At 34.1% G+C, this 19,332-nt stretch overlaps 1 protein-coding gene across 2 annotated transcripts in view; it reads right to left on the bottom strand.

Annotated features, from left to right (window-relative positions):
- Positions 1-19,332, bottom strand: part of parp8 (poly (ADP-ribose) polymerase family, member 8) — a 199,795-nt gene that overhangs the window by 83,839 nt on the left and 96,624 nt on the right. For both annotated transcript variants that reach the window (XM_039758496.1, XM_039758497.1), the window contains 4 exons: positions 16,798-16,887; positions 16,571-16,641; positions 8,539-8,616; positions 1,351-1,445 (listed from right to left, as the gene is read on the bottom strand). In XM_039758496.1, coding sequence (XP_039614430.1) covers positions 1,351-1,445; positions 8,539-8,616; positions 16,571-16,641; positions 16,798-16,887 — 334 coding nt within the window. The remainder of the gene's footprint in view (positions 1-1,350; positions 1,446-8,538; positions 8,617-16,570; positions 16,642-16,797; positions 16,888-19,332) is intronic.

Raw genomic sequence — 19,332 nt, 5'->3', positions numbered from 1 at the left:
CATACAGTCCATCTCCTGAAGTATATGGGGAAGTTAGACTTCACTATAAAGGTTATTGCAGAAATATTTTGTTATAAAATATTTCATGATGATGTACATTATTGGAGTTTACGTTGGATATAGACTACATACAGAAGGAGGTAATCGTAGTAGTGAGTTGCAACTTGCTATTCTTTAAAGTGCACAAAAAGTATGGTTAGGTCATATATACTTAATGTAAGGAAAGAGTAACAAATAATTAGAATAAAAATGCCACCTCTACCACATGAGCAATTTTTAAAAAATCAATCACACTATTCTAGAGGACTACAAGATATTCATCTTACACAATTGAATCAAATAGATTTTACATGCATATCAATAATATTCCAGCATTCTACCTACCTGACATTCACAATCCAATTTGAGGGGAGCTGAAAGCCAAAGACCACTGTGACATAAATTAGATATGAAGTAGGAACCAGATATGGTTAAAATGCCATGGGGCATACTCATTTATGGGCAATTTATTGTCACCAATTTTTTTACATTAAAGTCTTTAAGGAATAGAAAAAATGGCAGACCCAGAATTCCATGAACGTTTTAGATTATTAAACAATTGGAATTTCTAGTATATGTTACTCAACCTAAACATCACATTTATTATTTCATTTCATTAACTGTGAGCTTTTATTGAGGAGGTTCACATTTAAGCTCCAATGTATAATAATCCAATATATTGGACTCAATGATTTAGGTTTATTTTGCATGCAGCCATAGCCAAGGTAAAGGAATATACAGGATAGTCAGTCAGGGTAGCACACTCATCATGCTGCTATCATGGCAGACATGGTAATCGTAGAGATTACAACCCCATTGGATTCCTTATTGTGGTAGCTCTAGCATCTGATAATTCCTAAAACGTTTCCTACAAAGGTTGTTACAGAGCAAAACAATAAGGATTTTTTTAATCAGTCTTCCCAATTACACCAAATTGCAAGTTGTCATGTACACAATCACCAGTCCATTAATTCAGCTTGACAACATTTGTAAAGAAACACACACAAATTAATCTGATGGAAAATCTCGTAAAGACTGTTAACAGTACTTAGGAATTAAACAGCAATTATTAAAAATCTGAAATTCTGCTTTAACTAGTAACTTTCTATGTACTTTTTTTATTCAAAAAAAAACATTTTTGACATATATTTAAAAAAAATCTCCTTTTATAAAAACTCAATAAATTGAAATTAAAGGTCCTTCAATCTGTATCTAACGTACAAAATTCAACACAATACTTTTTTAATATGTACAAACTAAACTACATTTTTTACTTCTTTTTACTAGAGAGTTTCTATTTTAGTTAATTACCTGAGAGATACCGCATTAGAACCATACAATTCCCTCACTGCTGCCAAGTCTGCCTCAAGCTGCGGATGCTTATGGAGTTCCCCATCATAATTCACCTGGGGGGGAAAAAAGTCATTTGTATATGTTTGATTCATGAGGTTATCAGTCTACAGTTTAATACATCAGAACACTTTATCCTCTATAAATAATCTAAAGGGAGTCATTCTTCAAAATCAAAAGCTGAATCTCAGGCTTCTTAGGAGAATTAAAATGGAAGTCAAATGACTTTGCCCATAGAAAAGATCCTTGAATTTTTTTATTAGAATCTTTATAGTAGACTCAGGTTTAACTCATCAGCATTCCTGTCTGGACTTTAATTTCTTTTCATAGAAAATAAAGAATAAGTATCTTAAAAGCAAAAGAACAGAAGCTGGGGGAAATAAAGGCCAACTAAGTTAAAATAATTATATTCAGTCACTGTCATTTTCAGATGGGCAGCTCATAATGTACATTTATACTAAAACAAAAGGGGAAAATTATTTGCCACTAGTTACATCTGAATGTAACAGGGAAACCGTTTCACAGATGTTCTGAGTGAAAATGGTATTTAATTTCAAATACTTTTCAGCTTGATGCTTCTCTTTGGACAACATTTAATCCTTAAAGATGATGAGGATCATTACTTTCTCTTCCTATAAGACTAAAGTAAAATTATATGCCACATACAGCTAGTAACGTAAGGGCAGCATTACATTCCCATGGGTTGGTCTTGACTATGTTAGTAATTTTAATTAAATGGAATAGAAAGTTTTTGGCTGCCACCTACAAACAATTATTATTTTATTTTACTTGTAAATTAAAAACAACCCACACACACTATATATTATATATATATATATAACACACAAATACACAGACAAGAGTACAGTGCCCGCCAGTAATACAGGCACCCTTAGTAAATAAATGCATGATGTGTTGGGAAATGAAAAGTCTTTACTGCTAATTCTCTGGATCATTCGTTCAAAATATTGACAAATATCTAATCTTTAATTCACTTTAATTGAAGTGAAATAATTGTTAAAGTAAATTTTAAGCAGTGTCTGGCGATAAGAGAATAGGTTAGAATTCGAGCACATGTTGTTGTTGTGGTCATATTACTGCTCTTTATTTTTCTTCTAAGTATTGCACTCAGTTTTTTGTCGACCTCAGCTTCAAAGCAAAATACTGTTGACAACCTATTCAGGTAAAATCGAGGTGTTTAGTTTTCTTTATCTATTGCCCAGTGTTGGTAATTAGCTGTTACGTAGGGCTAGTTGGCAGTACAGTGATTTACCTATTTAAGCAGCTGGTGAGAACTTGTTTACTAAAATACCTTTTTGATGCAAGTAGTTTTGGGGTTGCCTAATGATCATTCATTTGAAGTAGTGATACTCCTCAATATCCAGTTTATCTACAGTCCTTGCTTATCACTGACATTTGTTTTTCCAGCCTGTTTTCTTATTGTTTCTTCCCGATACCATGTCTGTCTCCCACATGGACAGGTCTCCATTTCTTCCAACCTAATCTCTCTTCCCTCAAGGTATTTGATTTCTGGCTGACTGTGGAACTGTTGCTCAGCTTGCCTCCCATCTTTCACTTGTGGATCACTTCATGCAATTCTGTTATCTCCTGCTGCAGTTTCCTCCTCTTTCAGGTTTTCACATACTCCACACACCTCTGTACAACGTGGTAGCACTGGTCTTTTCTTGTCCCCTAAATGGATATTTACTGTTTCTGATTATCTTAGCACCTTCTCGGTTTTTCTTATGAATTTCATGCTGTTCAAGTAATCTTCACCAAAAACCTGCCTCTCATCATGATCTATCGTACTGCAATTTTGTGGGTAAACTTGATTTTTTTCTCTTTTCTGCATCTCTATGCTCAGATCCCATTATACTCCTAGGTGACTTCAACATCAACCTTGACTCTGCCAGCTTTTCTGGTCTCCTTACCTCTCCTCTTGGTCTTATTATTACATACAACCTCTCTTCTCCTCTCCACACTCCCCATGCATCACTCCCTTGCTTATCTCACGCCGATTTTAAATTTCCATTTCTGTTGATCTACCTCCTCCCCCTCCTCTGTCTTCAACTCCAGTTGTCAAAATGTGACATAATATTTCTTCTCTATGTCCTATCATCTTTTCTACTTCTGTCTGTCTGTAGTCCCTTAACCTAATTACTTTTCCCAGCTCTCAATAGACATTAAAGCCGGCACTCTCTTTTTTTCCCCCTCTCTTCTGACCTTGATGCCTACTGTCCTTTACACCATTGACCTGTTCATACCGCTTCTCCCCAACCCTGGCTATCTTTCACCCTCAGTTCTGCTCGCAAGGGAACTGTGCTCAGCTGAAAGTGCTTGGCAGAAGAAGGAAAAACCATCCCACCTGGAAAAAGTACAGGTGTCTCTTGTCTTCCTTCTCTGCATCTCCTGTGATATGTAAAGAAACCCTTCTTTCAAAACTTAATCACATTCTCTGAGGAATTCCTGCTACCTCTTCTCTACTTTCATGTCTCTCTTAAGCCCTCCTGTTGCACCAAAGCCAACCTCCTCTTTTTCCTAATGATCTTGCTTCCTTTTTCTCTTCCAAAGTCACCAACACCCAAAAACAATTCAAGACCGAAAACAAAACATTCTCTGACCCTACTCTGTGCCATTCTCATCTTTCCTCCTTCTCCACTGTAAATGTCTCTGAGACATTTCTGACCTGGTCAGTAACCATAGACCCACCACCTGTGCCCTGGACCCCATTCCTTCACATTTTAAGTCCATCTCCCCTTTTTTGATATTTCAAATCACTTCTCCTTTCAATGTCTCACTGACCTCTGGATCTTCCCTACTGATTTCAAGAAGTGTCATGTAATCCCTGTTCTCAAGAAACTCTCACTCAGCCCATCTGGTACTGAGAAATACCATCTTCTCTCCTTTCTGCTTTTCTTGCCCACAACTTGAGAACGCATAATCCACAAATAACGCTTTTCATTTCTCTCTGAAAACAATATACTTAGATCAGCTTCAATCTGGATTCTGCAAGGATCACTCTACTGAGTCTGCACTTCTTTAAGTCACAAATGTTCTTAGACCTGCTCAAGATGCTTCATTCTCCTCTGTCCTTATCCTTCTTGGCCCTTTGTCAGCTTCTGATACCACTAACCACTCCCTGTTTATCTCTTCCCTTGAGAAACTCTGAAGTGGCAGTTCTGCTTTAGACTGGTTTAAGTTTTTACCACTTATAAAAATCCTTTTGTTTCTTGTGGACTAACCCCTTGTCTTTTTCAAAGAACTTTTCCACAGGTGAGACTAAAGGATCAGTGTTGGGACAATTCTCTTTTCTCTCTACACTCATTTCTTAGGTAAAGTCAATGCTTCTTATGGCTTTTCATACCAGCTTTATACTGATGGCTCACAGATCTTCCACTCATTTCCTCTCTCTTACAACCCACAGGTTTCTGCTCAGATCTTCAACTGTTTCTCTGCCATCTCACCATAGATCAATGGTCATCACCTTAAATGCAACCTTTCAAAGTCAGATATCTTGTACTTGGTTCTCTGATTCTCCTTCCTCACATTGTCCTTAAGTAACACTATTGAAGATGTCATCCTTTCACTATCAGGAATCTTGACGTGACATTGGACTCCTCACTTTCATTCATTAAGCATACTGTATATCTTCAATGACCCAGTCCTGTTGTTTCTCTTTCTCTATAATATTCAGAGGATTCAACCCTTCCTCACTAATTATGTCACCCATCTCCTTGTTCATGTCCCGTTTTCTTTTTCAACTGGACTATTACAACTTTGTTCTCGTGGGACATCCTTCAACTACTAGCAGACCTCTCCAGCTCCACCAGAATGCAGCTGTTCATTTCACTCCTACTACTCTTCTGCTTTGGTATCTCCATTGGCTTCCTGCTGCTACAAAGATTTAGTTCAAAACTCTTCATTTGACCTACAGTTCTCTTCAGTACCTCCACAGCCCTGGACCCTGAGTTTCTTAATATGTTCCTTCAAGAAATCTCTGTTCTGCCTCAGCCTGACTGCTGACTGTCCCTCCTCTTGCTACTTGTGACAAGACTAAACAATGTTTCTCCATTCTTGTTCCAAAGCAGTGGAATGAACTCGCTTTGTCAATCTGAACTGCATCCAATTTACTTTAGTTATCTCTTGAAAACACACCTTTATATGAAGTACTTTGGATCTGCTTTGCTTATCTCGAACAGGATAGATACAGTTATACAAACAGTTTGGAATATTGATTTGTGTCTTACTCTAGTTGCTGGTATAGATAATTATGTAGTAGTTCTACTACCTTGTGCTTGCTTGTTTTATCGTGTTCTCTGTTGCTTTGCTGTGTGTACCTTCATTCTTCTATGTATTATAACTTTCTTTATAAGTCGCCTTGCATAACAGTGTCTGCTAAATATATCATAATAACTGAAGGGATAAAAGTTGTTTTTAAAAAATAATTTTTTTTCTTAAATACATGTGTAAATATTCAAAACCAAAAGTGAAGGAGGGGGTCAAGAAAGCAATACTGATGTTTCACTTTATTAGGACAACACCACTAGGCTAAAAACACTAATTTAACTTACTATAATTCAGCTAAATATCATACATCAACCACAAACAACTACTTTAAGACTGTCTAAAATATATCCAGAACAAGATCTGAATTTTTAACACTACCAACATCTGCACACTTCACTAAGTCATATATTTTGGCAATGCTCTTTATTTATTTTGATTTAACATTCTGCCTATTTTTCATACTGCCTCTGAAAATTACTCCCAACCCCTTTGCAACAACGTTTACAATAACACTATGTAATTGAAACTCCACTTTTTATTTCCAAGCTATATTGCTTAAACTCATCTTGCTTAATTGGAAAAATCCTAACCCACCTCTCATAACTCAATGGAGAATTTAAAATTTACATGTTTCAGGCAAAAAAAAATGCAACTTTTACACATATTTGTACATGAACTTGTTGTACACATATTGCAATTCAATATAGATTTTTTTTACAATCCAGAAATGCTACAACCTTAGTAATTTTTACCAAAATCAGTTCCCAGGAACCTAATATGGCTTTATTTTTTATTTACTTTTTTAAAACAGAAGGACATGTAAATGTTCCCTGAAAAAAAAATCTACACATTTCATTTACTTATTTGGCTGACCCCTTTATCCAAGGGAACTTACAACATTTATGATACAACTGGTTACATTTCTTCTGGTTTTCCAATTGGAGTACAGGTAAATCAAGTGGGTTGCTCATGGTCAAACAATGTCAGTAGTGGGATTTGAACTGACAGCTCAGGGTTTTAAGTCTAAAGCCTTAACCACTACGCCACACTGCCTTCCACAAGAAAGGACAGCTTAACGGAGCCCTTGCTTGAAGGGAGGCAGTGGCTGCGACTTTGACCTTAACATGACGATCCTTTTGGATGCTTACAACCATCTTCTATCATGGCACTACCACTGGCAATATGACCTGATTTGTTCACTAAGCACTACTTACTTATCTTCAATTTCCTGCACTTATTAGATTCAATTTTTTATACCTGTCAAATAAAAATTAATGTTGATATTAATTTACATATTTTGGCTACACAGGCACAGATGTGCGGTCAGTGAAAATGACCACAGTAGGGAAAAAGCTGTGCCACACCATGAGCCAGATTTTATATGCCAACAACTCGGGCATCAGATTATCAAAAAAATATATGAACACTCAATGTATGTACCATAATAAACAACTGATAAAAAGACACCCACAAGATATGTTCTTCTGTATTTCCACAATTCCTGCTAATTAACAAATATCTATGCACAACAACCTGATCCTGCTACATGACTGGCCTAAATTGCAATATTCACAAATTCATAAACAGGACTGGTAATTAAACTGTGTCATTAGAATGTAGTCAGGTCAGAAGGTTTAAATATTTAAAAATATACAATAATATAAAATTAATGCAACTTTTACAATGCTTTAATGCCACAAAGAGGCAAACAACATTAGCATATATTTGTGAATAACTCGAAAATGCAAATAGGGCAACTACAAGGTTTTGAAAATCTGTAATATAACTGTATTTTATAAACAACTTTGTCACAAATATTTTTTTCCATTATATGGAAATCATATATAGCACAATTACATTTTAAAGCATTAATTTAAACAGTTAATTTACAGACTACTTGCAGCAATACAATGAATAAATAACATCCTGAATTAAAACAGTATTTTACAGTGAGACCTTAAAACGATAAATTATATTTTCTTAAATAAGGCATGTGATGGAAGTCTTTTCAACTAGTCAGCTGAGAATAAATGACTTCACAGATATGGTGACATTGATGTCTTGACAAGAAAAATGCACAATTATTACAGATTTGGAGGCAATTCCAGTACGTAGTGAAAGTAAATGCTTCATGAAACAGTTAATATTTAAAATTTTGAGAGATTCTGCATTCAAGTCTCTAATAAAAACATTTCTCTGTTGCTTTTAAATTTATCAGTAGGCAATGTTTAACTGCATAGATAACAATTATTTAAATACAAGTTATTATTCCAATGTTAAGATCTCAGTTCATAAATCAAAAACAAATAAATTAAAAAGCAAAGTATTTTATGGAAGAAAATCATTTATTGATTACGCTGAGATAATGATATCAGAAACTAGTGTTAAAACAAACAAGTTCACTGTTATTTCAGTAAACCTTACTGATAATTTTATACAAGTACTGTGTATATATATATATATATATATATATATATATATATATATATATATATATATATATATATATATATATATATATATATATAGACAGATAGATAGATATTTATTTATTTATTTCACTTGATATTTCCAGAGCTTTCAAATATTCAATACTCAAGTTCAGCATTTATCATTATTATTGATCCAATTAACAGTTTTAATTTAATCATAATACCTGTACAAAAAAAAAATAGTATTAACAAGGCCTCGTTAAGGTGTCATAGATGAAAACTAATTCATCAAAAGGACAGTGTTTACTATGCTCATCTTGAATTAAATGAAATGCCTCTATTTCACTTGATTAGTTAAGAAAGGAAGCTTATCAAACTTTAGTGACTTTAAGAACTTTGAATAATTCATGGTTTACTGCGACTTACTCACCTGACCGCCATAATAAAACTCCTCTGAGTCATTGTCACCTTCAGAATCTTCTTCTATGGCACTATTGAGTCTTGAATCCTACACAAAAAGTGGATGTTAAATGCTGCTATTTAGTGCGATCTAGAATTACATTTTCTTTCAAGTTTAGATTCTTTAAGTATAGCCTGATCTAAATTCATACAAAATACAGTACAAAAATTAAAATATAACACTTAAGGTAATCTGTGCAGCAAAACTATATACTTTTAAAATTTCCCAATGTAAATTCTTAAGGGGATGTAGTTTATTGTTAGCAACTGATTATTTTTCTGCAAATGTTACAAATGTGTTTATTATGAAACAAAAATATCAAGTGGTATATGTCAGATGCCAGGTAAAGCCAAAATAATGATACATAGCAGCAAATAACTAACTTAAAGTTAATTTTATACACAGCAATACAACATAATACAGCTGAGGGTAAAATCCTGCTTTATACTTATAAGTATTGGAACTAGATTAAATAATTCCATGACAAAGAGTGGCAGAAAAGTATCAGATTATATAGACAAATGTTATTGACAATGTAGAAGTTTAAACTTTTCTTAGTATAAATTAGGATGTATGAAATGGGTAACAGAACCATTTGTACTTAGGACATAACCATTAGGCAATATATCAGTAGCACAAACATACCAAGTAAAATTAATATGACTGCAGTATGTTAATGATTATGCTGCATTAACCAGCACTAAAGGTTACTCACTTGTAGAGAACTTTACTTTAGCTTGAAAGAACCTCACGTCAGTCACATATATTGGCTTAACCAGTCACAGAAGATGCTATTAATCATACGCATGTGTCTGTGTAAACATGTAATTGGTTTGGTCCTGCATAGCTTTCTGCTATATATATATTTCACGGTTTTGTATACAAGATCTTCAAGAAACCCGGCTAAAAAATGTGTCGGAAGAGTTCAAGTGTGATTGAAGGTTAATTTAAAGTCAACTAAACATCTTTATATGGGAAGGGAAGGGTTGCAGTCGCTTTTATTGAGATAAGGATAAACCTCACAGCAGCTGCACAGCATTCAGATTATTACATGAAAGAGGGACCAGATATTCAAACCTGTGAAGATCATAAATGTCATATCTGGGCTTTAGTAAATTTGAACAAACAAGATCATTTTGTTTTATGACTTATCAGATTTATGATTTTATATACTTAGCAACCATTTTTACTGAGTTAGCGTACTCCCAGTACCTCCTGTCAATTTTTCCATTTCAAAGAATATTATGTACTTAGAAGATCTTTTTCTATTCTTTTATCCTCTTTACTCACTTTGAATTTTAGGGATGAACTATGAACACGGAAAAGGCACTATATAAATAAAATATATTATTACTGCTAACTGCATCTTTTTTCAAATTATGTTTTTAATTGTGTTTTATACAGAGGCCAATAACCCTTTATTTTAGTAAATATACACATGCGTTATGCATACTGGGGAAAACCCAAGCATGCCCAGGTAGATTGTGCAAACCTTAAATGGACAATGACTACATGGAGGATTCGTACTCACAACTCTGGATCCACGAGGTTAAAGCTCTAAACAGTGTGGTTTTCAACTTCTACAGTATTTTCTCTCTATCTAACTTTCTAAACAATATTCATGGCCATTGTCTAAGTATATCTATAGAATTTAATTTTGTGATCAACTCCCATACAGATTAAAGAAAAGAAGAAAAAAAAAGAGAGAGAGAAAAACGAGTGCACAAATAAAGCACATTCTAGCATAAGGAACTCTTTTAAGTTGAAATCTTGGCCAACATAAGAACTGAGCAGACCTGCCAAGCAAAACATATTGTAAATGATTTATCAAAATAGACCAGAAAATGAAGGCCTGTCTCTTCTGCCCTCACCTGAAACCACTAATCACAGCCGTCAGTGTGGGGTGGGAAGAGTAAATTTAATGTACTGTAAGAGGCATGTAAATGTATTAGAAGAGCAGTACAAAAAGGCAAGTGCAAAAAGTGCAGCAACCATGTAGGCATTAAAGAAAAAAACAGTTGTTTTCAGTGTAATTATAAGCGTGAATAGTTAAGAACTGAGGTAATAGTTGGGAGCCTGAAGCCAAATCCTATACAACTATGTGAAAACGTAAGTACATCCTATTGAATGTATTTGCATAATAGATGTGGACATGTCAAAATTTGATCTTCAGTTAAAAAACTCTTCAGCTTAAGGATGGGCAATAAGGCAAAAAAAAAATAAAACCATTATTTGTTTTAAACTTTAGGATGATTCATGATTTATTTAAATATTTCATCACAGAAATCACTGTGGTGGGCTGGTGCCCTGCCCGTGGCTGGTTTCCTGCCTTGTGCCCTGTGTTGGCTGGGATTGGCTCCAGCAGACCCCCGTGACCCTGTAGTTAGGACGTAGCGGGTTGGATAATGGATGGATGGATCATAGAAATCACAACTGTTCTTGTGGTAATTAAAAAATAAATAAATAACTTAAAAAACAGAAAATGAGAAGATTGTCCACATTTTTTTCAAAGCAGAAACACAACTCTATCTTTCTTAGAAAATTAATACGAAAAAGCACAAAATAAGAAAACTTTCTCTGTAGACTTCTACACTTTTTTGTGATTTGTTTTTACATTTGCAGTCCTCATTCTTCTTCCCTGGGGCTTCCACTGGGCTTTTCATATCACTCATAGGGATAATCCATTAGGTGATATAGGTGGCCGTCACTTGTTAATGAAAGTTGAGGGGCATGTGCTCTAGACACCGAGAGGCTCTGGTTATGTAACTCAAGCAGCACGTGTCCCGAACCTTTCTGCCCCTCTGCACTATAAACACCAAGGTGTACAGTTTTGTTAACTCAAGATCGCGTATTTAGGACACACAGGGGGACCAACCAAAAGCTCCATATGGACTTGAAATGACATTGCCTGAAACTCAGCTGTTCTCTTTTTTTTTTTTGCATCTTCACTGTTCTTCTCTATACATTCTGTGTACCCTAATTTTATTTTTTTTTCCTTAGAAAAACAAACTTTAGCTTGAAGAACACAACAGCCAACATCTTCCCTTTACTATAACTATTGGCAGGGTTGGCCCTAACCATTTTGGGGCCCTAGGTAAGGTTCTGATTTATATCACATGTTTCATCAAGATAGTCCACCACTGACGTGCAGCAAAAAAATGTGGGTTGCACATGGGACAAAGAATGCTCAAGGACTTTTTTCAGCAGTCTAGCATGTACACCTTTGCCCTTCCCCTTCACTCAGACAAAATTTCACCCATTGTCTCTTCTGCTGGACAGAATCTAAGAAAGTGCTCTTAATCCAGTGTTGTTTAATGTTGTTTGCTCTTTATGGCTAACATCAGGTGGGCAATCAAAAAATACAGAGTAATATTTGTGCTGTTTGCTCAGTTACCTTCTCACTTATGGAATTAATGAGCTCATTTTGAATTGTTTTGCCAAGGCAGCTTGTGTGGGTACTGGTGCCAGTCTCAATGTGTCTTTTGTGCTGTTTGACAAATGTCTTTGTCTTGAAACAAACAATGATGTTCAGACTCAAACAGCCTGCTGCAAGGAAAATGTGTCAGATTTCACATATTTGACAGTGGGGGAACTTTTTTTTTTTTTATTTTTGAATGAGAAACGAGTAGTAGCAGCAGTATTGCAGTGTCTTCTTTCAGATAGGTAAGCATGTGCATCTAGGTGTCAATCAGATATCAAGGTTGAAAACTGTCGCCCATTTGCCGAACCATAACGAAAAGATAAACTATCTACAAAATGTCAGTCTATAAGAAAGAATAAACCAAACATCGCTCATCTAGATATAATAACTTTTTTCATCTTGATCACCTATGGCACCTTACTACATAAAACGCAAGTAAGTAGCATATGGAAAAGAAAAAAAAAGTTGCATGCCAGGATTGAGGCCAAAAACAATGCACCCAAAAGCTTAAATATTAACAAAAGAGCATAAGTTAAGCATATTTGTGTCCAGCACACACTCTCCAAAAATGTTTTTTTTGGAGCTGTACTCATACTACAACCAACACATCTATCTCAGTAACTACAGTGGACATATCAATACAAGGAAATATGCTACTAAACTTATTTGGCTTTTTATATGGCTTTAACTCCCACATTTAGCTGAAGGTAGCCCATGGAAGAGTTCAATTGTCTTAGTATGTTTCAGTGTGGTCTTCATAGGTGGCATGTACATCTTCAGAAAAGTAAAAGGCATTTTGGCCGTAAGCAATGTCTGCCCATAAGTAAGCTTCCAAGTCCACTGTGCTATTTCAACTATTTTGCACCCTTAGAACAATAAATTTGTTTCAATGGTCACCAACTGAATAATAACACATTCTGTTGACTACTGCTACAGATTATAAGAGCTTTCATTATTCTTACCAATATACTTTTCTGTAGACAAATACTTAAGCAAATTAACTTCTAAACTTATGCTCCTTCATTAACCATATACATTCATTAATCTTTTCTGTTTATTTGCTAAAATACGTGCACTAAAAAAATGCTAGCCAGGTTCACAAATATCAGTGACAAGTCAGTAGTTTTGCTTTTTTGCAGTTGGCTACAATAGGAGTCTTTGCCAAATAAGTATTAATTAAATTTATTACTTTGTTTTGCTGTTGTAGACTGTAGTGAATGGCATGTGCTTCAGATATTTTCCATTCCATTCTTGGACATGCAGATACGTTTACAGAGAAATGAAGAAGGGAAGCTATGTTACTTCTACTTCTGTAGTTACCCGGAGAGATTTCAGTGTTTGCTGGATTCTCATGTGAATGTTTTCAACAGTTAAATACAAGAACGACTAAATCTAACTCTCTAAATCAGGGGTGCCCAACTTCAGTCCTGGAGGGTCGCAGTAGCTGCAGGTTTTCATTCTAACCCTTTTCTTAATTAGTGACCAGTTTTTGCTGCTAATGAACTTCTTTTGAATTCATTTTATGTGACTTGCTCTTGAAGACTTAGCCCCCTCAATTGTTTTATTTTCCTTAATTAGCAGACAAAAAATAATGAGATACAAAACAAGCCAAAACAGGACCAGCAAACTGTGACCATCATACGATATCTGAAAATAAAGAAAGGTGAAGGTCTCAGGAATGCTGACCTGCTCTTAGAAAACAGAAAATCCACAATTTCAGGAATGTCTGCTATTGCACAATGAGAGCAGCAACAAGCCATGGAATTAAAGAATAAGCTTAATTAACGACAAGACTCAGCGTCTCATTAAGCAACTGGTAGGAGTGAAATTGGTTGGAGTTTATGGCCCTGACTTAGTTGGTCTTCTGTTGGCTCACTCACTACACATTTCACTTCTGTTTGGGTGTCTTTTAAGGAAAGAAATGAAGTATTTCAGAGGAATGATGAAGAAATTTAGGGAAACAAATCTTTAAAACCCAAGTCTATTATAATTAATTCAAAAGAAGTTAATAAGCAGCAAAAACAGATCACTAATTAAGAAAAGGGTTAGAATGAAAACCTGCAGCCACTGCAGCCCTCCAGGACTGGAGTTGGGCACCCCTGCTCTAGATGATAATAGAGTATCTATTTTGTTAAGCAAAGTGCACAGAAAATGACAAAAAAAAAAAACTAATAGTTGCTTTCAGTCATAAAAAGTTATATATGGGAAAGTCAAAAGTTTTTCAATTGAACAGTAGGGCTACTGAGTTATAAAAAAAATCCCTTTTGTGACATCATAAATTTCTGACTTATAAGTTAATTGTAAGGTTATTATACTGATTGTAAACATTAAAATAATTCTGGCTAACAAATATATATTCCTAATCAGAAATATATGGAATTTAGAGGTAAGGTTTTCTATTTGTATTTAATCGCCAATACATGAAATTACAAACTTGTGATAGAAGGAGGTTTTTGCTATGTATTAAATCCAGCTTCAAACACACACAAAACCTGTCTCAACTATGTTATACTATCAAAACGCTGGACTCACAGAGGTTTCACTGCCCATATTCAAGAGAATATTGTTTTCACTGTGTGACAGTCATTCAAGAATTGATTATTTTATCAATAACAATGTGAACCCTTCTGTCAAGTTATACAATTATGACACCATCATTTTTTCTGACCATGTACTTTTTACCTTGGAACTTTCCATTACAAACACATTTAACTGAATTCAGAAATGTCCACTGAACATGTTAACGGTAGATGAAAACTTTGTTAAATTTATCGCCACAAATGTATTTTGCATAAAACCAATCCGTTTCAGATATAACCGACAGAACTCTGTGGAAAGCAGAAAGCTATTCACATGAAAAAGAGACCCAACAGGAACACAAAATTAATTTGCAGCATTTCTACAATGACTATTTGAGGTTACCAGTAAGAAATAAGAGAGAGAATCCAGTTCGTTGACAATAAAGGAAGTGGAGCTACTCTTGTTATTATGAATGTGAAGAAAAGACCACTATGATGTTAGTTTATCAAATATTAAGTTGAATGAAATGCTATCACAAAATATTAACACTGCAGTAAGAAGCAAAGTTGCTGAAATAAGTAACAAATTTAAAGTAAAACATCCTTTACTCATCAAAATGTAAAGATTATGCCCTTACTAAAGATTTTTGAAAAATACATAAACACTGTAACCCATTATACATGGAGAAGTGGGACAAATCTTTCAAATCTTGATAAACCTTTGCAAACACAGAGGCCTGTCCAACAGTATATGGAAAAAATAGGGAAAAAAAATCTTAGGGTTGTAAGATTAACATTAATGCTACAGAAGACATTCTCTTATGCAAAACACCAAGCCAAGCATTAATTTCTGATAAAACAAACCTCAGAAAGCACTCTGCCTCAAAAAAATGTTCTACAGAACAATATTAATACCATTATAACATGAATATCGACCTCAGAAACACAGAAGGCGTATTTTCTTAACTAAAAACTATTGCCACAATTAGAAGTGTTCAGTAAGTTTTTTTTTTTTTACATACATATTTGTATTGGTGCCCCATGAGTTCCATTTTAAAATGCAAGAACAACCTAGATTTTTTAATTAATAAAAAAAAAAAAATACTTTTTTAGAACATACGTTCATACTTACTTGAAGCAAATTAACACTTCACATGATTGTGAGGAAATGAGTTTAACAAAAAGGTAGAAACTTTCTTTAAACTCTTTAGAAAATTGTTTTAGCATCCAGCTATTTAGCTAAATAAAACATAATGCCTTGTTCTCTGCCACATTCTTGCTTCCAGGTACTGATACTCAAAACTGGTGCTTTTAATGTACCATTGTTTTTTGACAGAAAAAGAACTTCAAAGGAAAAAATGCTGTTTAGATATGCATTTCACCTCCAGTCTCTTTAATGCTACCATTTACTTTCATTTTGACTTCAGACTTGCTTTCTGTTAATAAAAATGTACTTCAAATATTATACTTTCATTTTATAATGACAACATAGTTTGCCCTCATTAGGAAATTTCCACACTATGCTTTTAACACAGATTACATTTTAATGCGGGTTAAATATAGATTAACTGCACTATAAAACAATATGCCGTTTGGAGATAGAAACAAATTCTCCTAAGTTAACTGGTATCTCACTGTGACAAATGTATTGTGGCACATATATTACTTCTGCAATGCAAATAATTCACATTACTAGTTTAGGTAAACCTTTAGACTGTTGTGTTTTTTTTTGTATTTAACTGTGTGTACAAGCACAGTAGACCTTTGCATGTAGAACACTACTGCTTTGGTTCATTTGTAGTTAAAAGTTTGCTTTTGGATTAAAAAAAAAACTGTTTGAACATGTTTTTGTATATAAGTGTTCCAGTAACTTATCAGGGTTTTAACAAACATTTCTCTCTCTCTCTCACACCAAAGCTGTTGGAATAGCATCTATAACCAGAACTGAATTAAGATTTGATAATGTCCAAGTTAAAATTTTCAAATCAAAATTACCAGTGACTTTAAATATTAACATGTGACAAAAAGTACATACTTATTCCATATAAACATCACTTATTACCTGTGTCCTGTCATTTTGTAGCTTTGTTTTAATGGACAGGCAGCTGGTGGCATCACTGTTTATTCTAATTTCTGTAAAGAAAAATAATGCCTATTAAAAAAAAGTTTTTTTAATGGTGTTTCCAAATTATAAGATGGAGGTTTTTTCTACTTTTACTGTAAATTACTAAGAGAACAACATTAAAACATACCTTAACCTAATATTTATTGTTATTCTTCAAACATTACCTGAAGTTATTCTGTGAAAAATAACAGGAATGGGATCCCGGGTAACTAGTACATCATCATCATTTTCAGAATTGGACACATATGTATTATCTACAAAGGGAAAATGAAAAAGGTAAATATTTAGTTAGCTAAAACATAGTATTTCTTTTGAAGCAACAGGACTCCCACATTCCAACCTGCCAAGCGAGCTGATACTCGCTTCTACATTTGATAAAAGACAAAAGAAACTAATACTCGCACTGTCTCGAATAACACAATGAGTAAAGATGAAGCACAGCAATTACATTTTAAGGTCAAACACTGCAGCAGTTATACATGGTACTATTATGGCCTTAAGTTGGTCATTTTTATTATTCTGAGCTGATTTACATGAAAGCACAGCTGAAAGGCAATCTTAGTAATCTCACTTTATCTAGAGCAATTAATGCTAAAATTCCCAATGATAACTTTGCATGAACAAAGTTGTAACAGGGAAAAATATCAAATAAAGGCAATAAAGGCAAACAATGTTGGCCTGGATGTCAAACAGATATGAATTCACAGGATCATAAAATAGTTCAGAATGGTTTGCACTATAAGACTGCATATGGCCTATGTTGGTCATATATGAAAAACTACATACCCATTAAATTTCAAAAGAGAGCACGTTTGTTGCAATCTGTTGAATTCTTGGACAGGTAGGGAATAGTTAGGGTATGTTATGTCAGCAGAACTTTCACTATAACGACAGGCTATCACTAAATGATTTATAAAAGCAAGACTATATACAAACCTATTAACAACCTGGGTAAAACATCCATTCGTTCATTTATTAAGTCACTTATTCAGTTTAAGTTTCTGGGAGCCAGAGTCTGCCTCTGTTGTTTGCCCACTGCTTCTGGAATTCTATAAAAGGGTGTACTGTGAATGGGCCAGTTGTTCTCATCCAGAACAAGATCATATTATTTCAGCAGTGTGTCGTAGTGTGTATTTAGCCAGATTCTGGTCATTTATTTAACATAAAGTAAAAATATTTGACAAATTAGATTTGTACATATCTATTTTATACAAATCTGTATTGATTATTTGGTTAAAAATGAACTTTTAACCTTACCTAATTTTAATTTGATTATTTTTTCTTTCACAATTTATAAAGCATATTGACTTACATCAAGTGCATGAAAATGTGGCATAGACATAAATGGTGCTTTTGTTTACAAACGAGGACTGGTTCTTTTAGCTTATAATCTAACAAGGAGATGGTTGATATACCATTTTACAGTCATTCACTATTATTTTCTGAGCTAGATGGAAGTGCAGCTCTCTCGATATTCCCTAGGAACTGCAGAGGACAGATGTTCCATGAAGCTCTTAAAGTTTTCAAACACAAAGACCCTTGACTTATGATCAATGGATTAAGAAGAGAAATATTTGATCTTTTTCTGCCTTAAGAAAAAATGCTAATTTAGCTTACCAAACATGTTCAAGGTATTAACATTAACTTTACATGGCAATTCTTTCAAAATTTAGAATACTAAGATTTATACCTGACTAGATGATATACATCACTTTCATGAAATGAATTAATGTATTTGCAAGTTTATTTTATATAAATAAATTGTTAACTGCATATTATTTAAATTAATTTGTAACCATTCCTTTCCCCAGCCTCTTATTGCAAGTGATTAGAATTTCTTCTTTTTGATGCCTCATCTCACTTGTCTTTCCTCTAACTCCTGGAAAGGCTGCTATGTCCCTTATTGAATGATAACAATCTGTTCACATCTAAAAGAACAACAAGCTCTTGTTGTATGGCTTTCTTTTAAAGCTTGTGTTCATTATTTTGCATGCATCTTAGAAACAATATGTATGTTGTTTTCTGTCTTAAATATTTATTAAATATTGCGCTTACTTTATATTACATTTAAAAATTTATTTCATACAACTGAAGGCTCAGTAAGTCACCATAAAATGAAACTATTCACAATCGATTGGTTTTGATTTCATTATTGATGCTTTATCTGCAGCTTCAGAGCAGAGCTAACAAAATAGTGCTTTATATGGTTACTTGTAAAGTGGACAGTTAAGAGGGATTTTGAGAAATGTACAAATGTACAACACTCATACAATGTGTACATATATCATAAAGTTACTCCTTAATCTTTTAAGATTTATTGTTTTTGGGAAACACATTGCTGTATGCGTATTCCAGTTTTCCTGGCACAAAATAAAGATGTGCATTCTGTGTCTGATGGGATGCAGTGGTAATGTTGGGGTCTGGGGATTGCTCTGCATGTTAGTGTTCCCTGTGAACAGTAAGTTTCAGGATTTATGCACAATGCTTCTAGTACCTTGTCTAGGCCCCACCAACTCTAGAAATGGATAAGGGTGTTTAATAAATGGATGGAAAAACTTGCAGTTTTTTTCTCTTCACTCTGTAAACAAGTACCCTTCTTAGCTTTATTTTTACCTCTGGAAAAGTGAACCAAAAAACGCTGAATATTTTTCAACAAAAAAAAAATGTTATTATATTTAACAGAAACACATTAAAAGCAA

This window comes from Polypterus senegalus, chromosome 7, assembly GCF_016835505.1.
Source record: "Polypterus senegalus isolate Bchr_013 chromosome 7, ASM1683550v1, whole genome shotgun sequence".
In the NCBI taxonomy this organism is placed as follows: Eukaryota; Metazoa; Chordata; class Cladistia; order Polypteriformes; family Polypteridae; genus Polypterus; species Polypterus senegalus.
Note: the sequence above shows the minus strand (reverse complement) of the source record. Positions and strands in the feature narration are given on the sequence as shown.